We start from the raw sequence: 26,651 nt of genomic DNA on the forward strand, positions 1-26,651 counted from the left end.
GAGCCCCACGTTGGGCTCCCTGCTAGGCTGGGAGTCTTCCTGTCCCTCTCCCTCTGCCCTGCTCATGCTCTTTGTCTCTCTCAAGTAAATAAACGAAATCTTAAAGAAAAAAAAAAAAGGGAATACCCGTATTGCCAATGCCCTCCTTATCATAAGCCTCTTTAGATATTTTTTCCCCTAATTACCCTCTCATTGCTTTTAATACTACAAATATACTGTATGTATGTACATATTGTGGTCTACTGTAATATTTAACCCCTCTCTAAACATCTGGAAGCAATTTTACTCCCTTGGGGGAATATCACCCCCTCTGAGAATGTGCACTCTAGCAGTAACCATCCTACTGAATTTAACCATTCGCTCTCTTTTTTCTTTTAAATATTATTACTACGTATGATGTATCTCAAAATGATATTATTTTCTTGGGTATTTTTGAACTCTAAATGGCATCTTAGTGTGTTTGTATTCTTTTGTAACTTGCTTTTTCGTCAACATCGTATTTGTAAGTCTCATGCATATTAATGCATATACCTACAAATCTTTCAATTTTACTGCTGTATAGTAATCCATTATTCATCCTACTGTGGATAGCTGGTTCTAGCTTGTTCAAATCTTATAAAGAAAGTTGTTATGGACATTTTTCCACAAGTGTCCTGATACACATGTACGAGAGTTTCTCTAGGATAATTTCTTAGGAGTGGAACTGCTGGGCCACAAGCTGAGTGCATCTTTAGATGGACTAGATAATGTCAAATGATTACAAATTGGATATACCACTCTGTACTCCCCAGGGCAGTCTATGACTTTCTGCTAATCCATATTCTCACCAATACTCAGTCCTGCCTATATTTTTGTCAATCTTATAGGTATAAAATAGAATCTCGTGTTGATTTTAAATTCTATTTCTTTGATTAATAATGAGGATAAGCATCTGTATTAGTTTCCTGGGGCTGCCAGAACAAAGTAACACAGACTGGTTGGCTTAAACAACAAATCTAACTCCTCCCAGTTCCGGAGACTAGAAATCCAAGATTGAGGTGTTGGCAGAATTGGTTTCTTCTGAGGGCCTCTTTCCTCGACTTGTAGATGGCCATCTTTTTCTAGTGTCTTCACATGGTCTTCCTTCTGTGTCTGTTTGTGCCCTAATCTCCTCTTATAAGGACACCAGTCACATTGGATCAGACCCTACCCATATGACTTCATTTTACCTTAATAACCTCTTTATTTTTTTTAATTTTTTTTTAAGATTTTATTTATTTATTTGACAGACGTAGAGACAGCCAGCGAGAGAGGGAACACAAGCAGGGGGAGTGGGAGAGAAGAAGCAGGCTCACAGCAGAGGAGCCTGATGTGGGGCTCGATCCCATAATGCCAGGATCACGCCCTGAGCCGAAGGCAGACGCTTAACCGCTGTGCCACCCAGGCGCCCCCTTAATAACCTCTTTAAAGGCCCTGTCTCCAAATAAAGTCACCATCTGAGGTAATCGGGATTAGGACTTCAACATATGAATTTTAGGGGGACACAATTCAGTCCACAGCAGCATCTTTTTATATGGTATGGCTATCAATATATTTTATTCTATGGCATGTATGTTGTATGATATATCAGCAGTTCACTCCTTTTTATGGATAAATAGTGTTCCATTGTATAGATATACCATATTTTATTTATCCAATCATCAGTTGATGGATATTCAGGTTTCCACTTATTGGCTATTATGAATAATGCTGCTTTCAACATCTATGTATGATTTTTTTGTTTTAATACCTGTTTTCAATTTTCTTGAAGTGAAAGTGGAGTCATATGGTGGCTCTAAGTTTCACTTTTTGAGAAATTGTTTTCCATAGTGGCTGCACTATTTTACATTCCTATCAACAATGCTTGAGGATTCTAATTCCTCCACATCTTCGCTAACACTTGTTTGTTACTTTCTCTGTGCGTCTGGTTTTTTAAAATTATTAAAGCCATCCCAGTGGGTAAAAATTGGTATTTCATTGTGATTTTGATCTCCATTTCTCTAACGACAAATGATGTTCAACATCTTTTTATGTGCTGATTGGCCATTTGTATATCTTCTTTTTTTTAAGATTTATTTATTATTTGAGAGAGAGAGAGAGAGAGCAAGTGAGCAGGGGGAGGGGCAGAGGGAGAGGTAGAGAATCTCAAGCAGACTCCCTGTTGAAAGCCGAGCCCAAGATAGGGCTCTATCTCAATCTCCCATAAGATAGTGAAATTGGGTCATTTTGTCTTTTTGTTGAGTTTTAAGAATTCTTTATATATTCTAGATATTAAAACCTTATTAGACAATGATTGTAAATAATTTTAAATAATAAACAGTAAATAGTAAATAATTACAATAAATAATTTTCCCCTCCTATGGGCTGTCCTTTCCATATTCTTGATAGTGTTCTTTGATACACAAAAGCTTTTAATTTGAAGAAGTCCACTTATCTATTTTTTCTTTGGTTGCTTGTGCTTTAATATTAGAACTAAAAACATATTGCCAAATCCAAGGCCATAAAGATTTACCTTTATGTTTTCTTCTATAGCTTTAGGTCACTTACTCATTTTGAGTTAATTTTTTTCCTTTCTCTAAGATTTTATTTATTTAGTTGACAGAGAGAGAGAGAGAGAGAGTGTGCACATAAGCAGGGGGAGCAGCAGGCAGAGGGAGAAGAAGAAGCAGGCTCCCCGCTGAGCAGAGAGCCCAATGTGGGACTTGATCCCAGGCTCCTGGGATCATGACCTGAGCCGAAGGCAGATGCTTAACTGACTGAGCCACCCAAGCAGCCCTTGAGTTAATTTTTGTATTTGGAGTGAGGCAGGGGGTCAACTTCATTCTTTTGCATGTGGTTACACCTTTTGTTGGAAAGACTATTCTTTCTTCACTAAATGGTCTTGGCAACCTTGCTGAACATCAATTGGCCATAAATGTTTGGGCTTATTTCTGGACTCTCAATTCTATTTCATTGGTCTATATTCTATCCTTATGCTAGTGTCACACTACTTTGATTAACTTTGCAGTAAGTTTTGAAATTGGAAGTATGAGTCCTTCAACTTTGTTTTTTCTTTTCAATGTTGTTTTTGGGCTATTGAGGGCCCCTTAGAGTTCCGTATGAATTCGGAGGACTGATTTTTCCATTTCTGCAAAAAAAGCCATTGGAACTTTGATAGGGAATGACTGAATCTGTAGAATGCTTTGGGGAATACTGAAATATTAGTAATATGAAATCTTTCAATCCATAAATATTTATTACTTCCATTTATTTAGGTCCTCTTAAATTTCTTTCAGCAATGTTTTGTAGTTTCTCAATGCACAAGTCTTTCAATCCCTTATTTAAATTTATTCTTGGTATTATTCAGATATTATTACAGTTGGAATTGTTTTCTTAATTTTCTTTTGGTTTATTCATTGATGGAGTATAGAAACACAACTGATTTTCATGTTTTGATCTTACGTCTGTAACTTTTGCTGAATTCATTTATTAGCGCTAGTACATTTTTTGTGGTTTCTATAGTATTTTCTATTTATGTCATCTGCAAATGCAGGTAATTTTACTTCTTCCCTTTTAATTCGGATGCCTTCTGTTTTTTCTTTTCTTTTTTTTTTAAAGTTTTTACTCATTTGTTTCAGAGAGCGAGAGAGCGTGCTCAAGCAAGCACAAGCAGGGGTGGGGGGAGGGGCAGAGTGAGATGGAGAAACAGACTCCCTGATGCAGGGCTCAATCCCAGGACCCTGCAATCATGACCTGAGCTAAAGTTAGACGATAAACCAACTAGCCATCCAGGCACCCCATTTTTTTTTTCCTTGATTAACTGATCTGACTAGGAATTCCAGTACAGTGGGGAAAATGGGCATCTTTGTCTTGTTTCTTATCTCAGGAGGGAAAGCTTTCAGATTTTTACCACTGAGCACGATGCAAACTGTAGGTTTTTCATAAATGCCTTTTATCTGTTAAAGTTCCCTTCTATTTCTAATTTATGTTTTTATCATAAAAGAATGTTTAATTTTGTCAAATGCTTTTCCTTTGTCTTTTCCCCCCCTGTGTTTTTTGAGATGATCATGTAGTTTTCCCCTTCATTTTATTAAGTTTACTTTTTCGCTTAGTCTTCGAAGTATTAAGAATGGCAATAATAGACGATTTAATTTCCCAGGAAATACAGAATAACAGTTTTATTTTCTGAATTGTTTGCAGAGCTATGTTACTAATTAGTAGGAGTTTCCTTCAGCAGACAGGAAGCAAGCACACATGAACAAACTATAAAGAGCAGCAGAATTACCTTTGGAGTTACTATCCTAGAGAAAATATTTATGACAACATCTGCTTCAGTTACATATAAAAAGCATTTCATAAAATATTAAGGAGAAAAGCAAGCTTCATAAATAATTAAAATTAAACGAAAGCTCCTAGGGCCAGGTGTTTCACTTTAGGCGATGAAAGATATAGAGAGCACTGTAACAGCTACAGTGTGTCAGTACGGATTATCCCAAAGTATCTTTGAGAATATGTACAGTTATGATTTAGATATGGTGGGGAGGGGAGAATAAACTCCTTCCCCAAGAAGACAAAGTAATAATGGTGTAGAATAAAAACCTAAAGAGTTTCAAACTTCTCTTTGGGTTATCAGATCACTGCATTTCTTCTAGCAGTGTAATAAGAATAGTGTTACAAGCTCTTTGTAACAGAAAAGCACATGGCATAAAACTTGGAGTTATGAGCTCTCCTGGTATTTGGAACAAAAGGGCTCATCTCCCCTAGTTACATCATTCTTACTTTCAATCTAAACAGAAGAGCATCTCATTTGTACTTCATCCCTGGGGAGCAAGATATTCATGAGTGACTGCAGAGGAAAATGAAAGCTTATCTCTTTATGTGTCCAAATCAGTTTATACATTTTAAATTTATTTTTATGGAAATAATACAAGTTAGAGAGATAACACAGTATAGTAGTAGAGCCTGGAAAATGCTACGTGTGAGTGAGTGTGCAACCTCGGGCAGCCACATAAACTTCTTGAGTCTGTTTTCCTCTCTATATAATGGGCATGATAATACCAACCTTAGAGGATGTGCTAAAAACGCCCAGAAAATTGAGTGCTGTGTAAAATATTAGTTATTTTTAAAGACTATATACTTACCTGCTTTATAAACTAAAGGTAGTGTATCCAATCTAACTTATTCTCAGAAAAAGAGATTTCAGACAATTTCGTCCAAGGGGACAATCTCCTTGATAAAATTAGAATGTAATAAAATAAAAACAAAATATAATTTCTAATAAAATTAGAAATGAAAAACGTTACCCTACTACATACTCCCACTGAATGAAAACTGGGAAAACCCACTTTTTAAATAATTCATGGGCTAACAAGGGGGAAGAAGGCAGAAACAACAAATAGCCCTACATATATAATGCAGTTAAAGTAGAAAAAGAAAATTTTTAGTTTTAGATGGATTTACCTGAAAACAAGAAAGACTAAAACAGGATCTAATACAAAAAGAAGCCTGAAAAATAATAAGCACATAAGCTGCAGTAAAGTAGAAGGAAATAATAAAGGCAGAAATTAAGGAAAAAAACAACAACATGGAGGAGTAAAACAAAACCCGGCTCTTAGAAGAGATTAATAAAATAGACTGGTAAATCTGATCCACATGAGAGAAAGCACACACAATACCGGAAATGAAAAAGGAGACAACTGCAGAGGCATACAAGTTTATACACAAACATATACCGTCAACTTTGATAAATGAAATGGACAACTGTCTAGGAAAGTATAAGTTATCAAAATGTACTAAAAAAGGAACAGAAACCTTGAATGGATCAAAAATATAAACAATTTGATCACTAGTCAAAAATCAACCACTCCATAAATGGAACAAAGCCAAGATCTTTCTATAGACTCTTTCCCCTAATATTCTCTTATGGAAAATGTTAAATGTACATACATTAAAATAAAAAGACTTGTATGGAAACACCCATATACACACTACCTAGATTCTTCAATTAACATTTTTCTTTTCTCTCTCTTTTTTTTTAAGATTTTATTTACTTGTTTGAGGGGCGCCTGGGTGGCTCAGTCGTTAAGCATCTGCCTTCGGCTCAGGGCGTGATCCCAGGGTCCTGGGATCGAGCCCTGCATCGGGCTCGCTGCTCCGCTTGGGAGCCTGCTTCTTCCTCTCCCACTCCCCCTGCTTGTGTTCCCTCTTTCGCTGGCTGTCTCTGTCAAATAAATAAATAAAATCTTAAAAAAAAAGATTTTATTTACTTGTTTGGCGGGGGGCATGTAGGCACATGAGCAGGGGGAGGGACAGAGGGAGAGGGAGAAGCAGACTCCCTGCTAAGCATGGAGCTCAACTCAGGGCTGGATCCCAGGAGTCTGGGATTATGACCTGAGCTGAAGGCAGACACTTAACCGACCAAGCCACACAGGTACCCCCGATTAACATTTTTTTTTACATTTGCTTTCACAAAACTATCCATCTTTCTGCCTATCCTTCTTTCCATACAGCAATCCTTTTACACCTTGTATTAGGTTCTGGAGAGTAAAAATAAAGGAAAATAGAAGTATGACAGGATTTCAAAGCACCAGACTAGTGGTCTTTATATTTCCATATCAACTTTATATTTTAAAATGTTTTTCTAAAAATAGAATTATAGCTATGGTACACTGAAAACAACAATACATACATAATGAGGTGTTCAGGAAGGAGAGTCTATGGCTCTTTCCTTAAGAAACCCTGATTCTTTTCCAAACAATATCTTAAGGTATTAGCCAGTTCCTGCTTCCCCTGCCAAAAAAAGAGGCCTGAACTGGATCTTTAAAAATAGCCGTTATAAAATGAATATATTTTTACAAATGCATGCAGTCAGGAAATATTTGCTATGCATTTATCAGAATAAAAATAACATTACTAATCACGAGAACAATTTATCTTCAAAAGGACAGTTTTTCTGCTGCAAAAAATTTTAATCTGTCAGATCCTCAAGAATTCAAACAATTTGGTTTGTTTTCTCTGCACACAGTGTGAACATGTCCGTAAAGCTGCTGGATCTCAACACTTTTGAATAAAAAGATTACTATCAAAGAATGACAGCATATAGAAGGTTAGTTTTTAAAAAAACAAGATTGAGTATTCATTTCTTTAACAATTATAAAATCTTTTTGCTACTTTCCTTTCTGTGCCCTTTTAATATTCTTTGTACTGAGACATGACCTTGTTGTTCCCCCATATGAATGAGTTGAGTGAATTCAAAATTTATTTTGAGTGGAAGGTAAAACTCTTTAAATCATTTCTTCTCAAAAGCAACATACATGGCAGCAGACTCATGTCCTGATCTAGACTGTATCATCATCTCCCTTTTTTCCCCTTTGTGCCAACTCATCAAGGAGAAGAGAACACCCTCCAACTTTGTTAGAAGGAACACTGTTTCCAGGAAATTTGCCCTTTAAAGCATTCTTCTAATGTGTTGGTACCTTCATTTTGTTTATATACAAAAACATTTTAGATTCTGAAATGGATAACATCACGTATTTCACTAAAGGTAACTTACCTTGCTGGAGGTTTCTAATAAAAACTGGAATGTGTTCTGCACAGCTTGGCATGTCTCTAGCTCAGTCCGGCTGAAGGCTATTAAATAATCCTTCAGGTGATCATACACATTTCCATCAAGAGCCTGTAAGAGAGTAAACAAAAGCAAAAAAATTATGACAAAGCTCTGATACATAATGCTTAGTGTTCATAAGGTAAATTTAGTTTAAAATCCATTAATAATGAATGGACAAAAGATAAAGATTGTTATGTATGCATACATGTAAACAGTAAACAATTACCTGGGAAAATGTTGAATCCTTCTAATAAATAGGAACTAAAAAAGAGAAAATCCATTATTGGTAGAACTGTGGGAACGGAACAAAACTTGGAGACAAAGTGGCTAGGCTCTGATCTTTGTCTGTCTGTTTATTAACTATGTCAACCACTGTAGTCACTTTACAACAGAGTAGGTGTGGGAGTTGAATGAAACAATGGATGTGAAAGGATCCAGGCACAGTGCCTGAAACAGAGTAGATGTGCAAACATTAATCTCCATTTTTTTAAAGATTTTATTTATTTATTTGACAGAGAGAGAGTGAGAAAGCACAAGCAGGGGGAATGGCCGAGGAAGTGAGAGAAGCAGGAGCCTGACACGGAGCTCCATCCCAGGACCCCAGGATCATGACCTGAGCCGAAGGCAGATACTTAACCGACTGAGCTACCCAGGAAACCCTAATCTCCTTTTTTCCTCATCCATTGTTTAGGATTATAAGTTAGTATATTCTTACTATAGAACAGTCAGTGAAAAAAACACAATAGAGATAGTTTTAAAAAAGTGACTTGGAAGTACAGTTTTGGGGAAGAAATACCAATGAAATGTCTCTAAGGAGTTTTAAAAATTCTTTGTTTAAGCATTTAAGAGTAGGACTCACTGAAATTGAAAGAAAAAAAAGAAAATCACCATTTGAAAAATAATCAAGCTATGATATATATATAATGACTAAAATATATATGCCAACAGAAACAGTGGTAACTATAGTTGCAAAAGCATGTATAAATAATGTTAAGCTAAAAAAAAGTAGAACAAATAGCATATATTAGCAACAACTATGGGCAAAATAAATCTATAATAATAATAATAATCAAAAAAAGTTCTGGACTTTTGCCAATCAATGGAGACCTTAAAAATTGAGGTAAAATTTGTACGACATAAAATCCACCATTTTAGCTATTTTTTTTTTTTACGATTTTATTTTTATTTATTTGACAGAGAGAGAGACAGCCAGTGAGAGAGGGAACACAAACAGGGGGAGTAGGAGAGGAAGAAGCAGGCTCCCAGCAGAGCAGGGAGCCCAATGCAGGGTCAATCCCAGGACCTCGGGATCACGCCCTGAGCTGAAGGCAGATGCTTAACGACTGAGCCACCCAGGTGCCCCTAAAGTATACTATTCAGTGGCTTTCAGTACATTCACAGTGTTGTATAACCACCACTACTATCTAATTCCAGCACATTTGCTCTGCCCCAAAAGAAGTCCCATATCCATTAGATGGTGACTCCCATGCCCCCCCTTCCCTTCACCTCTGGCAACCATTACTCTTTCTATCTCTATGGATTCACCTATTCTAGACATTTCATATAAATAGAATCACAGAACATGTGTCCTTTTGTGTCTGACTCTGTCAGGTAGCATAATGTTTTCAAAGTTCATCAATGCATTAAGAGTTCACTTCTTTTTATGGCGAAATAATATTCCCTTGTATGGATATACCACACTTTGTTTATCCATTCATTGGCTGATGGCCATTTGGGTTGTTTCCACTCTTTGGTCATTATGGATAATAGTGCTATGAACATTTATGTACAAGTTTTTGTATGAACATCTGTTTCCAATTTTCTTGGGTATATGCCTAGTAGTGGAATTGCTGGGTCCTATGGTAATTCCATGTCCAACTATTTGAGGAACTGCCAAACTTTTCCACAGTGGCTGCACCATTTTACATCCCCATTAGCAATGTATGAAGGTTCTAATTTCTCTACATCTTCTTCAACACTTGTTATTCTCTGTTTGTTTTTTAAAATTATTCAAGCCATCTTAGCAGTATCTCATTGTGGCTTTCACTTGCATTTATCTAATGACTAATAATGTCGAGTATCTTTTCATATGCTTATTGGCTATCTGTATATCGTCCTTGGAGAAATGTCTATTCAAGTCCTTCCCTCATTTTTAAATTGGGTTGTTTGTCTTTTGGTTGTGGAACTGTAAGAGTTCTTCATATATTTGGATACATATATTTTATGAAATGTATGACTTCCAAATATGTTCTCCTATTTTGTGGGCCATTTTTTCACTTTCCCAATAATGTCCTTTGATGCACAAAAGTTCTTATTTTAATGAAGTCTAATTTAGCTATTTTTCTTTTGTTGTTTATGTTCTGGTATCATATCTAAGAATCCTCAATGGAGGTTTTACAGCAGATAAATTCTTTGTACATCTTATGTCTGGCTAGTCCATTAAACATTTACTATAAAACTGATTTTTAAAAAGATTTATCTATTTATTAGAGAGAGAGAAAAAGTGAGAATGCATGCGAGCAGGGGAAGTGTCAGAGGGAGAGAATATCCAAGCACACTCCTGCTGAGCGCGGAGCCCCACGCGGGGCTCAATCCCACGACCCTGAGATTGTGACCTGAGCCGAAACCTAAAGTCAGACGCTTAACTGATTGAGCCACCCAGGCATCCCTATAAAACTGATTTTTAAAAAATACACACATTCTATCCCCAAAGCACAGAATAACGCTGCACGTTCTAGAGTGCTTACACCACCAGATGGCACCATCAAGCACTTTAAATATAGGCAGTATAAATTCCTTTCCATGTAGTTATGCAACATCCCCAGTGAGACTGCTGGTGTTGTCTGAATAAGAATTCCTAACTTAGGACATGCTTTTCATGAACTTGTTAAAAAAGAAACATATAAATTCTTCTAATATGGTTTTGTCTTAGAAATGCTCTTGGTAGATGGTCTTAACCTCATATTTGCAGGAAACAACTGGGGCATTTCATTTAAACGCAGCAAATAGGAAAAAAAAAAAAATCCACACAGCAAATGGCAATATAGGCATCATGAGCTCCTAGCCTCCAAATTTCTGATTCAGTAGGCTGGGATGGGGGGTGGGGGGCTGAGAATTTATATTTTCTAACGACTTGCTGCTGGTCTGGGGACCATACTTTGAGAATCTCTGGACTGAATAGCTATTTTAGCTGATTAGGTTGAGCATTTATGTAGACTTAGATCCTGGTGACCCTGGAGGAGGGAGAATGGCTAGAGCAGAGAAGTCTACTGTCCTGAATAGGGTCAACAGCCCCAATACAGCAGGTAGGCAGATTAGCAGCTCTCTTCAACAGAAGCATGCTAACACCAGAATTAGAGGCTGCATGATGTAGCATGGGAAAGGACTTGAGTTCTGAAGTAAGTTGGACATGGGTTAGAAGGCCAGCACTGTTACTCACTTCCTCATTTTGATGGTTTTCTCATTGGTAATTAGGGAAAGTGGGAATGCCATATGCTCCACAGGCACATCGTGAAGATTAAACAAAGGAAGTGGTACAATGTTAATCTCCTTTCTTGCCTTCCTTAAAACTCTTCACTGGAATGGTCATATATTGGTAACTGTTAAAGCTGGGTAATGTGTACTTTGGGGTCATTATATAACTCTTTTATTGCAGTATATGTTGGGAATTTTCCATAAAATATAAAAAGAAAGCCTGAATATCAGATCAGGAAAAAAAGTGATGCCATAATTTTTCTTCCCCAATGGCTCCCACTGTATTTTTTGAAAAGCCAAAATTCTTTAACTGAAATCTATGGCCCTTTATGATCTAGTCCCAAACTACCTCTTGTTTTGTTTTTAATTTTATTTATTTGTCCGAGACAACTCAAGTAGGGGGAGCGGCAGGCAGAACAGGCAGAGCAGGCAGAGGGAGAAGCAGGCTCCCCACTGAGCAAGGAGCCGGATGCGGGACTCAATCCCAGGACCCTGGGGTCATGACCTGAGCCAAAGGCAACTGCTTAACCAACTGAGCCACCCAGGTGTCCCTCCAAACTGCTCTTGTTAGCACCATCTCTCCTCACTGTTGTCTGAATTGCACTCTACATCCCAACCACACTGAGCCATTTTAGAAAAATGACATTCACTTTCATGTTTCCAATTAAGTTATTTTCTTGGCTTAGAATGTCCCCCCCGCCCAACTTCTCTTCATTCAAATAGTAATAATGATGGCTGACACAGGCAGCTAACATTTACTAATGACATTTGACCTAAAGTAGGTGATCCCTGGGATGGAAGCTGAGTCCAAAATAGCCTATTCTTTACCACCAAATGGCTATTCTTCCTACCAAACACAGAAGTCTATCTTCAGTGGAAGAGATTTACACCAACTCACAAGGAAAAGCAGGGACGTCACTTAATCACTGACCTCTACCTCTGAAACCAATAACACATTATATGTTAATTGATTGAATTTAAATTTAAAAAATGGAAAAAAAAGAAATAAAATAGCCAAGGCATAAGAATTTTTACTGCAAGGATTTTACATATTCATGGTAGCAAAAAGAAAAAAACAACAATCATCAGTGTTGTTCAATAATTATATAGATCTGAATTTACTGAGAAAAGTAGCTATTATGTTTAAATTCAAGTTGTATAAATTATAAAAAATGTGCATAAATGTGTATAAGAACCTTTATTGCAAATATTTATAGTAATAAACCATGTCTATAAGTTTATTTTATTATTTTTTAAAGATTTTATTTATTTATTTGATAGAGAGAGAGAGACAGCCAGCGAGAGAGGGAACACAAGCAGGGGGAGTGGGAGAGGAAGAAGCAGGCTCCCAGCAGAGGAGCCTGATGTGGGGCTCGATCCCAGGACTCTGGGATCACACCCTGAGCCGAAGGCAGAGGCTTAACGACTGAGCTACCCAGGCGCCCCCGCAGCTACATGTACATCTTGAAAACTGAAAGTAAGTTAAGAACTACTTAGAGCTTTCAATAAATGGTAAATGTGTCACAACTGTAATAGCTGACGAGGGCATGCATGGTGAAGATCCATCTGAGCCCTGTCTAGCATTTAATGAGCAAGGCACAAGAATGTTCTAAGTACACTTGTTTGTTCATTTTCAAATAAGCAGATGTGTACAAACTTCAATTAATACAGAGAGCTGTGTGAAGAGTCACAAATTTTGTAATGGTAATTACAATGATAAACTAGAATTCATGTATTTGCTCAGAAATGGCAGGAGAGGCATTCTTTCAATGTTTATACAAATATAAGTTAATCTGGTAGTGTGAGCTCCTTGGTGGTCTCTGCTATGCAAAAATTCGGTAGGTAATCCAACCAAATATGTATTTTAAATATAGTCGAAGTTCAAAAAAATTACTTGATACAAATTGCTGAGGGAAGAAGTCTGTAATGTCTAAATTGAGAAACCATAGGCCTTTGATCAGCCACATGTTTTAAAGGTCTAGCAGTCTTTCAATTTGAAAAACTGAATTTAAATTAAGCATCCATGTTCTTTTCTGTTACCATGTTCCTTATATATTATTAACCCTGCCTCTTTACTCATTTGATCAACTTGATCTCTAAAATCAGTTGAGTTTGGAACCCAAACTCATAATAGTAAATACATTTCAAAATAGTAAAACAAAACCCAAAAAAACTGGGATGTCCTAAAGACAAATTCGGACCTTTAAAATACTTGGGATATTCCACAGGAAAAAAAAAAAATTTTTTTTTTTTTTTACAAGAAAGTATAAATTCCCTGGAACTTGCTTGAAGAGGAAAATTATGCTGAATTAGGAGTTAGGAGAAAGAAAATGTGTCATTTTTCTAAGCATCTGATGCAATGTCCCTTATAGTGAGAACTTTAAACAGTGGCCTCCTTATTTAGATCCAGGAAGGGCACAGATTCTGTAGTCACACAGTTATGTTGAAATCTCTTGAGTTTCCTTAATGCAGCCCTAGAAGAGCAAATTCCTTTCTAAGAGCAATGGGCAGTCTAAAATAGTCTCTGGTAACAGTCAAGGATATAAATACCAAGATGATGATAAATATGAACTCTCTTAAAATTAAATCATGAAATTCTATAGTCCTCCTTTGCTAATGGAAGAGAACAATGGACGGCCTGCCCGCATCCGCTTATCTTTCTGAGAAGACCCCAGCTATACATAACCAGAGTCAGGGAAAGTAGATTTTTACAAATTTAGAGAGATGAAAGAAGTCACGGGAATGGAAGGTATAGCACAGGGAATATAGTCAATGGTCTTGTAATCATGTCGTGTGATGACATGTAGCAGCTACTCTTGCGGTGAGCACGGCACACACACACAGAGTTGGCCAACCAACATGCTGCACACCTGAAAATAATGTAACGTTGTGTCAACCACACTTCAATAAAAAAATAAAAAAATTAAAATTAAAATTAAAAAAAGAGATAAAAGCAAGTACTGGGCTACATCTGTATCCTTGTAAATATTTTAACACATGGATGAATATGTCAATTGATACAAAGTAAAATTAGAAACAGATCACCCAGGTTGTTTTGTTTAAAAGCACTGAGCTACTTCAGGTTCTGTGAAAGAGGAAACAAATAAGAAAGTTCCCATCTGTGAGTTACAAAACTCCAGGAAAGGAAAATTCAATACTGCTTTTCTTTAACATCTGTGTTGTCCTGCTGAGTTATTTACTAGCATGCATAACTGGTTGTGAGTGTGCTAAAACCAAACCAATATTTAGGTTGCAACGCAAAAGCAGCATGGTCCAACAGAAAGCTTTGAACCATACACACCTGCATTCAAATCCAGCTCTCCCACTACTAAAAATATTACTCTAGGAAAACATTGAAACTTCCTGAGCTTTAAGCTCCTGATCTGAAGTCGAAAGAGTAAAATACTTGTAAAACATGGATATTAAAATAATAAAGCTTAACCATTTCTATGTTTTACCCAGGATTTTCATCTATTTCCTTTATAGGACCTATAGTAGGGATTTTTGTGACAGACTTGGTTTTGAGTTTTGATTCTATCATGTAAACATTATAACCTCTCTGGGCCTCAGTTTCTCCATTTAAAAAATAAAGAGATAATAATAGTATCTTCTCATGAAATCTGTAAAACAGGCATTTGGGTAACATTCTAATTCCCTTGATGTTTTTTTATTACATATTTTTTGGAGTTATTTTCGTAGTGGTTACCTGGAAATTACAACTAACATCTTAATTTAAAGCAAACTGGTTTGGATTAATGTGAACTTAATTCCAACAGCATACAAACTCTGGTCCTACATAGCTCTACTCTCTCCCTCCTCTGTGCCATTACTGTCATAAAATATATCTTTACACATTATAAGTCCACTGACAGCATTTTATGATTACTGCTTTATGTGTTATCTTTTAAATCAGACTTTAAATATACAATTCCTTTCTCAGATTGGTCAATCTTAATTGTCTGACCTTAAATTCATGGATTTTTTTCTTCTGCCAGCTCACGTTTGCTGCTGAACCCAACTAGAGTATTTTTATTTCTGTTATTGTACTTTTCAACACCAGAATTTCTATTTGGTTTCTTTTTATAATTTCTCTTTGTTGGTATTCTTTCTTTGGTGGGACATTATTCTCATACTTTCCTTTAGTTCTTTGGCCTTATGGTTTCCTTTAGCTCTTTGTACATATTAAAAAGAGATGATTTAAAATCTTTGTCTAGAAAGTCCAATATATGTGCTTCTTTGGGGTCAGTTTTTATTGACTCCTTTTAGTCCTCTGTAACAGCTATACTTTCTTTTCTTTGCATGTCTCATAATTTTTAAAGAACTGGACATTTAAAGTAATGTAATGTGGCAATTCTGGAAATCCCCAGAATTTATTGTTGTTGTTGTTGCTGCTGTTTATTTTTAAAGATTTTATTTATGAGAGAGAAAGAGAGAGAGAGAGAGTGCACGACTGGGAGGATGCTGACGGAAGCTGAAATCAAGAGTCAGATGCTTAACTGACTGAACCACCCAGGTGCCCTTGCTGTTTGTTTATTTAGTGGCCATGTTTCTATCTCAGTGTTCCAGGGAATCCAGAATTTTGCAAGAAGCTTTACAGATTCCACAAATACTTGAATTGGAAATTTTAACATACATCATTCTGACCATTTTTAAATACACATGAACTGATATTTAGTCCATCAGCCATACATTATTTTCCATGTTACTCTACTGCTAATCATTAATCTTCATTTCTAACAAACCCACTAGAATCAACAATCACGTAAAACGTGGTAAAGGTGAGTGACATACCCAGGCAAATTTAAAGCAGTGCGTGCCAAGAGATTCAATCCAAGATCTACTGGCTTGAGTATACTGCTTTAGGAAATCTCTTGCCCTTGTCCCAATCCCGGTAGCCTTAAATCTCTTTTGTTTCTCACATATACTCAATACAATACACAAAACTAATTAGAGCAGTTTTCCTTAAAGTGAAGGCAGAGTATTTAATCACATAATCCTTGCAGTTTACAAATTTTTTGTGAGAATTTAAATTTGTTCTCATTTTAATTAATAATTTTTAAATGATATAATTTAATCCTGGATAACTGGGGAATTGCTATGGGGTTTCTGTGCTTATGCTTATGTCTATGATCAATGTGTTGAGCAGTTTTACTCCAATGGTCCTAGGTTAATGAGAATAGATCTTGAACTTAATCTGACCTTGAACTTAAAATGTAAATGACATAGTTGCAACACGTGGAGGTCAAATGACATCAGTGAATGTTATATTAACAAAGCAAAAAGGGTGATGAGAGAAAAAGAGGCATTATAGGCATATGGTAGAACAGGCACTGAGAATTCAAAACAAGACAGTATCATAATTCACATTTCAAGTGGCAATTTAGGTTCCACTAATCTTTATCAGCTATCATATTTAATTATTTTGTCAGTCTGAATTTTACTGATTTATAGATTTGTTTGCATTTAAACAGTAACTGTTTTGGTTTTATACTTACATAAAAACTATAAGCATAAGTTTTTACCTAGAAGAGCTGGAGGGCCAACAGGCCTGCTGGAGGAAACCAAAAGACTTCTGGAAGAAACTATTACCGAAGTTCAGCTCTTTAGGTATATAAACCAGAAAAACATAGATATCAGACAGTAAACAAGACTGCTGCAAACATAAGAATTTTTGGCATTCCAATTTAGATCTAGAATTTCCCCATGTTGATCTTTTGGCTATGGTATTTAAGTAGCATCTTTTGTGTGCACTTTTGACATGGAAGTATTGAAATGCCAGAAAGTATTTAGCATGAAGAGCATAAAGCTTTAGTTTTGGTTCAGGCGGTACTATCCTTGATGCAGGCAATATCAAAGTCCCTTACACTGAAATTCTGGAGAAGAGTTAATATGTATTTTTTGGATATATGGGACCACTAATAGAAAGGAAACAGTGTGATGGCCTTAGATGTTTCCATTATTCCCTTCCAAACTATAATTGGTGGGTGTAACAAATACGGTCTGATCTTTACAGCCCCAAGACAGCCTCTGACTAGAACAATCTTAGATGTATGATATACTCATATGTGACAGCTGAATTTCTTTGCACCTGAATTTTCTTTCTTTTTTTCTTTTTTAAGATTTTATTTATTTGGGGCGCCTGGGTGGCTCAGTCATTAAGCGTCTGCCTTCGGCCAGGTGTGATCCCAGGGTCCTGGGATCAAGGTCCGCATCGGGCTCCCTGCTCTGCTGGGACCATGCTTCTTCCTCTCCCACTCCCCCTGCTTGTGTTTCTTCTCTCGCAGGCTGTCTCTCTCTCTCTCTGTCAAATAAAATCTTTAAAAAAAAAATTTATTTATTTGAATGAGAGAGAGAGAGAGAGAGCATGAATGGGGAGGAGAGGGAGAAGCAGGCTCCCCACAAACAGGGAGCCCGACATGGGGCTCGATCCCAGGACCCTGGGATCATGACCTGAGCTGAAGGCAGACACTCCACCCACTGAGCCACTTGGGCGCCCCGCACCTGAATTTTCTATGCAAGATGGAATACTATGACAAAAAGGAACCTGTGATAAGCATAATAACAAAGTGATTATTCAACAGTTCAATTCAATAAAATATTTACTGAGAACTTACTCTGTGCCAAGAACTATGCCAAGGATTAAATCTGTTTATATGTGGTGTATTTGAACACATAACCATGAAGAATTTGGCCAAGTGTTAGGGGATGAGCATGTAATAGGTAATTTTAATTACACCAGGTACTCTTAGAAGAGAGCCACCTTGACAAATGTGGAGGTTTAAGGACGATTTTCTGGAGGAAATGATGACTGAATATATTTGAAAGTCCTTAAGAATTACATTTGTCACAATTTTTATTAACAGTTCAATTCTTAACTATTAAAATCAGTATTTATCAAAGTTTGCCTAAGACTAATTTATTACTTTATGTGTTTTTCTAATTAATCAATTCAGGTTTTAAAATGGTCTTTTAGTTGCACTTTATGGCAGATTTAAGATTCCAAATATTTTCTAAAACTATAATAAGGATAAGAGCCAAGAAGTTGGGTCTTTACATGTAATGAAAGTGGCCTTTGAGCCAAACATGTCAAGCAGGATATTTTCAAATTTTAATGTAGTAGCCAAATTGTACTTTTTGGGGCATTTAGTTATTCAGAACATCAAAGCTTTCAAGTACAGAGTCTATGAAAAAAGAATTTGGCTTTTCTTCTTATAAACACTCACATGTCCATACTCAATTCAATTCCAGCAAGAACCTCTGCTGTGCTCAGCAGTATCTGAATCACAGAAAAAACATCAGCTGAGGACATTCAGGAAGGAAGGAAGGTCAAGAAAGACAGGATCCATTTCTTAGCAGCAATGACAGTAATTCCCCTTCTAAAAAAGTTACAACCGAACATATTTCTCCCCATTTACCAAGACTGTAATCGTAACAGACTGTGCTTCAAATACCTTTCTAAGTAATGCATTCAAAATTATGAGAGAAAAATTAAGTTTCTACTTTCTTATTCCAAAGTTCAATGGTACTACAAGTTAATTTTCTTTTTTAAAAAGGATGTATTTATTTTAGAGAGTGCACACACACACACACGCACACGCGCAGGTGCACACGACCGGAGTGGGGGGAGCCGGCATGGAGAGGGAGAGAATCTCAAGCAGACTACCTGCTGAGTGCGAAGCCTGATGATATGGGGCTCAATCTCACCACCCTGAGAGCATGACCTGAGCCCAAATCAAGAGCTGGTCGCCTAACCGACTGAACTAACCAGGAGCCCCAAACTTAAATTTTCTTTAAAGAGTTGTGGAGGTTTATTCAGATTTTAAAAGCTGTGTATTTGGTGAAAACATTCCAGTTTCTCTGTTAGATTTGGTCTATTAGAGAAAACTCCCTGGCTTATAGGAAATCTACGATGATAGTGGGTGACTCTTTCTGTAAACAAGCAGTAAAGTCCCAGGGAGCTTCTTCGACATCTGTGGCTTGCTTAGACTGTCTCCTCCGGCAAGAGCTCCTAGTGTTTTGTATGACAGTGCTATAGTCTCTACGTAGAAAGTGCAAACAAAGCCAAATTGAAAAGGCATTTATAGTCTAACACAGATGATTCTTGGCTCTAATTTTACAGAAGCAGGACAAATAAATTTCAGCCCTAAGTGAGAATTAGCTTTTTCGTCATCCTTACCCTTTCAAACTTGTCTTTACCAACATTCTAAGGACTGAAGATCTTACAACATTATTTAAGTAAAACGAAACTTTGTGATGTGTGTGCATTCTGTGCTATCACAAATGCACCACATTTCTGATACTGAAAGGCCTTTTGCGAAGCATGTTAGTATTTCAGCTGTTATGAACAAATTTGGCCAGATACATGCATGTCTCCAAAATGCAGTTTCCAACTATCATTTTAGTATTAAAGGAAATAATATATGTAATAATGTTAGCATGGTGTGTGGCAAGTAATAAATAGTTAATGAATGAGGCTACTTTTGTATTTTTATTCTCCTTCAAGGCAACAGAGGCCATGTGGATTTTGTTCTCTATTGTTTCTCCAGGAAATGGCACATAGAAAACACCCAGTAAATATGTTAAATTATAAATGAACGAATGGTCTGAAATAAAAATGTCGGCTACCAGTACTGTAGTTCTCATGTTTAAAATAGCATCTACTAGGATATAAGTATATAATAAATTACACTGGATGTCAGTTTGCTTGGTATAAAATACAAGCTCCAACTCTGTTAATGTATAATTACTATCCTCAGCATTAACTATCTTGCACTTTTAATGATCCATCCTTTTCTTCAGTTTGTAACTGCTCAGAAGAGTGGTTTAAATAGCACAAAATGAAAATGTTCAATTTACTAGCAAGAAAAAATTGAAATATTTAATTACGAATATTATACATTCATCCAAATTGCTGCTCATACAGATATATTTATTTAGTTATAAAATACAGTTTTGATAAGGGTGCAAGGAAATAGGTACTTTCATACACTGCTTTAAGGAGTATAAAATGATATAATCTTTCTGGAAGGTAATCAGTCTATATGGAAAGTATTAACAAATCTTTGTTTTTGATCGGGGATGAAGTTATAAGAATGTATCTTAAGAAAGTTATCAAAGAGGTGTACAGAGATCTGTATAAAAGAATCTTTACTACAAATTTATGAAAGCAGACAAAGTAGGACAAGAAAATTTATGGCATATTAATAAATTATTATGTGGTCATTAAGTTATTTAATTATTTATTTAGATTTATTTATTTGGGAGAGAGAGAGCGCACATGTGCATGGGCCGGGGAAGTGGCAGAGGGTGAGGGGAAGGGGAAGCAGGAAGCAGACTCCCCATTAAGTGGGGAGCCCCGGGGAGGATGGGCTTCTGATCCCATATCCCAAGATCATGACCTGAGCTGAAACCAAGAGTCAGATGCTTAACTGACTGAGGTACCCAGGCGCCCCTCAAATAATATTTAAAGACAGGAATAGTTCACAATGTATTTTATGCAAAAAAAAAAAAAGAAAGAAAGAAAAAGAAAAAAGAAAAAGAAAATCACTTATGTAAAAAAATACTAATTCTGAAGCATGTATATATGATACATGCATAGAAAAGATTAGAAAATTACGCCAAAATGACATTAACAGTAATTTACTGCTGCATAGTAGGGTTGAGTTATTTTTATTTTAATTTTGTGCTTGGGTTTCTTCGTATTTTGCAAATTTTCTTTTGGTAATCTGGTAATCAAACAGATCATATATCTTTTTTAAAACTGAAGAAAAAGGGCTATAACAAACATGTTATAGAACACAATACTCATATTTACATTCATAAACAATATATGTTGACTATGTTTATGATCTGAAAAAATTATTTAAAATGCCTGCCAGTGTGGCGCCTGGGTGGCTCAGTTGGTTAAGCATCTGCCTTAGGCTCAGGTCATGACCCCAGGGTCCTGGGATAGAGAACCCCAGGGTCCTGGGATAGAGAACCCCAGGTGAGGCTCCCTGCTCAGCGGGGAGTCTGCCTCTCCCTCTGCCCCTCCCCTTGCTTGCGCTGTCTCTCTTTCTCAAATGAATAAAGATCTTAATAAATAAATAAATAAAACAGAATGTCTGCCAGCTTTTAATGTAACTTTGAACACCCCGTCGGGAGAAATTCAGAAAATACTATAAACCTATTAAAAACTCACAGCTAAAAAATATGAAGTTGTAGTTAAAGTTAGTAAAGTTCTTGATACATTCTTGGTAATTTTTTTATAAATCAACCACTAAAATATCTGTTATTTTGATTTCACCAAAAATATTTTTAAAAGAGTATACATTTAGAAAGTTAATAGAAATATTTCACTTCTAAAATTATGTTTATTCGTTATTAAGTCACTAAGTTAAAGCAGATGAGCTATAATATATAATTTAGATTGGGCCTTATTTTATAAATGCGTAATAGGAATACCAAGGTAAGGCTATTAGTAGGTTATATAAGTATGAATATAATCTTCTAATAGTGAAAACTTTCTCATTGAGCCATTCTTTGTGTTTACTTTCCCATTATACAACAGAGCTTTATATTCTTTTGATTTCCATGGCATCTCCTTTAGTCCTGTAATTCTTAATATCATTTCCCTCACCAGGCTTCCTGATTACTACTAACATTTCTCACTAGTATTACTGCAACAACCTTTTTGTTCTCTCTGCATCCATCTTGTCCACTCCAATGCCCCCCTGAACCAGTACTTTTTTCAGCATACTACAAGGGCATACTTCTAAACCAAAAAAACAGTGGCAGAGGGGATGGAGGTAAAGAGATAAATTCTAGATATCTCAGGGTTTGATGACTAGGATACAGGAGGAAAATAAGAAAAGATGAGGGGCCCTGGGTGGCTCAGTCAGTTAAGCGGCTGCCTTGGGCTCAGGTCATGATCTCAGGGTCCTGGGATAGCGCCCCATGTCGCTCAGTGGGGAGTCTGCTTCTCCCTCTCTCTCTGCCCCTCCCCTTGCTTGTGCTCTCTCTCTCAAATAAATGCATAAAATCTTAAAAAAAAAAAAAAAAGAAGAGATGACATCTGGTTTCTGGTCAAAAGAATTGTTAAATGGTGATATTATTTACTGAGACAAAGAATAACTTAAGCACCTGAATATCTGGGTCTGGAAATCAAAAGAAAAGTTTAGGCTAGAAATAAAGATTGTAAACATTTACCTAATAAAATTGAATGCCTATTATGCGCAAGATATAGAGTACATAGCAAATGTGTGTCATACGGTAATGCGTAAAACATTGCTCCTTGTAGTCTTTCTTTTTGAGAATCACCTATTTAAAGATGGGAACTGAAATAACTAGGAATAATTATGACTAAAGAGTGCTGCAGAGAAGAATAACAGAGCCAAGGAAAGGATATTTAAGAGACAATGAAAGCTGAGAAGAGCAGCCAGAAATGGAAGAAATCAGTGAAGTATGGTTCTACCAAACCCAAGAAAAAGGGAGCAGTTAAACATCAAATACTACTGGGACATAAAGAATAATAAAGACTAAGGCAACAAAGGAGTTACTACTGACCTTGGTAAGAACAGTTTTAATGTCCTAGTGGCAGCGGAAGCCAGACTATAACAGCTTGAGCAGTGAGAGGCAAGTGAGATCACAGACAATTTCAAAAAGTTTTTCTATCTGTGTCTGAGTGTGTGTGTGTGGTTAAATCCTCAAAGACACTAAGCTCAGATACAGCAGTGTGTAACCAGAAGTTCAAGAACCAGATCATCCTTAGCTTAGCGAAAAAGGATTCCAGAAAACAGAGACGGTCTCCAATCTCATTTTAGGGATTAATATAACCTTGGTAATAAATGAGAAAAAGGAATTAAAGATCAATTTTACTTATAAATACATGTAATGTGGCAATGGGTATCTTTATTACTTTATTATTATTTTTTAAAGATTTTATTTATTTATTTATTTGAGAGAGAGAAAGTGAAAGACAGTGCACGAGTGGAAGGGGAGGGGTAGAGGGAGAAGCAGACTCCCCGTTGAGCAGGGAGCCCAGTGTGGGGTTCGATTCCAGGATCCTGGGATCATGACCTGAGCTGAAGGCAGACGCTTAACCGACTGAGCCACCCAGGCGCCTTGTCGATGGGTATCTTTAAAGTACACCGTGATTAAGTAGGATTCATCCCCCAAATTAAAATTAAAGGAACCTAAACCCTAGAAAATATACTGATGTATTTCACCATATTTTAAAAAGATTTTATTTATTTGAGAGAGAGAGAAAGAGATAGCGACAGAGATAGTAAGAGAGAACATGAGTGGGAAGAAGTGGGAGAAGCAGACCACCCACTGAGCAGGGAGCCTGATGTGGGACTCGACTCCGGAACCCTGGGATCATGACCTGAGCTGAAGGCAGACACTTAACCAACTGAGCCACCCAGGCGCCCCTGTATTTCACCGTATTAAAAAGAAAATCATATACTCTTCCTTAAAATGTCCAAAACAACTCTTAAAAACCAACAGCAACAACAGAATTCAACCTCAATTCATGATTATAAATTTTTTTTGGAAATTAAGAGTAAAAGGTAGCTTTCTAACCTTGATAAAGGGGTAATCCCCTAAAGCAAATACCATACTTTCAAAAATATCCAGTTTTTCCATTAAATCAGGCATCTTTATATTAGAAACTGAATAAATATAATACGTAGGAAAAAAGAAATGAGCTATAAAAATAATAAATTATTATCATCTGAGGACTACATAACAGAAAAATTGAAAAGAATCTATAAACTATTAGAACTAGACAAACTCAACAAAGGCTGGATTCTAAAATCCATCTACTGGAGTAGGACTTCTGCTATGGCAGAGTGAACAGGCTGACAAATCTCCCAAAACACTATGAAACTAATAATTGTCAAAATCAGCCATTAGAGGCTCTAGATGTCAACTGAAAGCAAACAATGAGTTAAAAAAAAACTGCTGACCTTTGGGTAAGAATAATGTCAATCTGTGGCATTCTTGCCTGAAGCTTTTTTTTCTTTATTCAATTCAGTTACTAGTTCTACTAAGATACTGCTGGCAGGGAAAACCAGTGGTTCAATGCCAGAGAGGCTAACTTGATGTAGAACCAAAGGCAAAAAACTCATGTCCCACTTACCAGCAGAAGTAGTGATCTGGGTAGGATCTCGGGCAGGAAAACCAGCAGCTCTGCTAGCTTGAGGCTGTGGTCCCAGCTGGGATAAGCATCTGACTAGCACAGTAGCTAGAAATTTAACATAAAGATCCTGGAAATAAAAGAGCTATAAACTCTCCACATATCCCTAAATGACAGGGAGCCTCTGTGGACATGCAAGGTAAGACCCTAGAAGGCACAGGGAAAAATAAAAGAAAGGTAAGATTGCCTGAACTATGAATATTCTCTCCAACCAGTAAAGGGTAAAAAAGCCTTACTGGTTTGAAGTAGCTGGCACAGCTTCTGACCAGTCACTGACTGATTGCCAAGCTATGAAGACAGAGAGGTGAACCACAGGAATTTCAGCCTTAACATAAAAATAAGAATAGAGTAAGGAACTGAACAGAGATACTGTGGCTGCGTACTGTAAAACAGATTCTACAGAATTAGTCTGGGCAAGCAATGAAACAACCAACCACCCGACCCAACAAAACCGGAAACAGAAACAACCCTTAGGGAAAGGGGGAGAATCCAGATCTTCTACAATATGTTATCTTGAATGTCCAGTTTTCAAAAAAAATTATGAGATATGCAAAGAAACATAAAATGTTACCCACACTCAGGGAAAAAAGGAGTCAATAAAAATTGCCCGAGTGGGCCAAGATGTTAGATTTAGCAGACAAAGACTTTAAAGTAAGTTTTATAAATACGTTTAAAGAAAATTATGTTCTAATAATTAAAAGGAAAATATAACAACAACTCAACAAGTAAGGAATCTCAATAGAGAAATAGAAATAATAAAGAATGAACCAACACAATAATATATTGTTGGTGGGGATGCAAAATGAACAGCCAATTTGAAAACAGTCTGTCAGTTTCTCAAAAAGTTAAAAGTAAAATGACCATATGACCCAGCAATTCCACTTCTTGGTATTTATGCACAAGAAATAAAAGCACTTGCATTTGTACATGAATATTGACAACAAAATTATTCATAAATATCCAAAATCCAGAAAATATTCAAATGTCTATCAACTGGTGAACTGGTAAACAAAAATGTGATAGGATGTGGAGAAAGGGGAATCCTTTTGCATAGTTGGTGGGAATGCAAACTGGTGCAGCCACTCTGTAAAACAGTATGGAAGTTCTTCAAAGTTAAAAATAGAACTACCCTACGACCCAGCAATTGCACTACTAGGTATTTGCCCAAAGGATACAAAAATGATGATTTGAAGGGGCACATGCACCCCAATGTTTACAGCAGCACTACCAACAACAGCCAAATTATGGAAAGAGCACAAATGTCCACTGACTGATGAATGAATAAAGATGTGGAACACACACACACACACACACACACACACACACACACACACACACACACACACACAGAGGAATATTATTCAGCCATCAAAAAGAATGAAATCTTGCCATTTGCAATGACATGAATGGAACTAGAGTGTATTATGCTAAGTGAAATAGTCAGAGAAGGACAAATACATGATTTCACTCATATGTGGAATTTAAGAAACAAAACATGAACATGGGGAAGGGAAGTAAAAATAAAATAAGATAAAAATAGGGAGGCAAACCATAAGAGACTCTTTTTTTTTTTTTTAAAGATTTTATTTATTTATTCGACAGAGATAGAGACAGCCAGCGAGAGAGGGAACACAGGCAGGGGGAGTGGGAGAGGAAGAAGCAGGCTCATAGCGGAGGAGCCTGATGTGGGGCTCGATCCCATGACACCGGGATCACGCCCTGAGCTGAAGGCAGATGCTTAACCGCTGTGCCACCCAGGCGCCCCACCATAAGAGACTCTTAATGATAGGAAACAAACTGAGGGTTGCTGGAGGGAGGGAGGTTGGGGGATACACTAAATGGATAGTAAATATCAAGGAGCACACCTGTTGGGAAGAGCACCTGGGTGTTATATGTAAGTGATGAATCATTAAATTCTACCAATACTATATGATATGTTAAGTAACTTGAATTTAAATGTAAAAAACCCCACAAAAATGTGATATCTCCACAATGGAGTATTATTCAGAAGTAAAAAGGAATGAACTACTAACACATAATATAATGTGGATGAATTTCAAAAATATCATGCTAAGTGAAAGAAGCCAGGCACAAAGTATCACACACTATATGATTCCATTTACATAAAATATTCAGAGAAGGCAAATCTATAGAGATAGAAACCAGACTGGTAGGTGTCTGAGAGTGGGAGTAGGCATTAGCTGCAAACAAATACAAGGGAACTTTCCGGGATGATGAAAATTTTCTAAAACTGAATTGGGGTGATGGTTACATAACTATAAATTTTCTGAAAATGAACTGTGTATTTGTAATGGGTGAATTTTTTGGTATGAAAAGTATCTTAATAAAGCTGTGTTTTTCATAAAGATTTTATTTATTTTGAGAGAGAGAAAGAGT

The 26,651-nt window shown here is 36.6% G+C and overlaps 1 protein-coding gene across 2 annotated transcripts in view; it reads right to left on the reverse strand.

Annotated features, from left to right (window-relative positions):
- Positions 1–26,651, reverse strand: part of FCHSD2 (FCH and double SH3 domains 2) — a 266,698-nt gene that overhangs the window by 60,063 nt on the left and 179,984 nt on the right. For both annotated transcript variants that reach the window (XM_008707312.2, XM_008707313.2), the window contains exon 9: positions 7,550–7,672. In XM_008707312.2, the coding sequence (XP_008705534.1) occupies positions 7,550–7,672 (123 nt within the window). The remainder of the gene's footprint in view (positions 1–7,549; positions 7,673–26,651) is intronic.

This window comes from Ursus maritimus, unplaced genomic scaffold (genome assembly GCF_017311325.1).
Source record: "Ursus maritimus isolate PB19 unplaced genomic scaffold, ASM1731132v1 scaffold_16, whole genome shotgun sequence".
NCBI classification, from domain to species: Eukaryota; Metazoa; Chordata; class Mammalia; order Carnivora; family Ursidae; genus Ursus; species Ursus maritimus.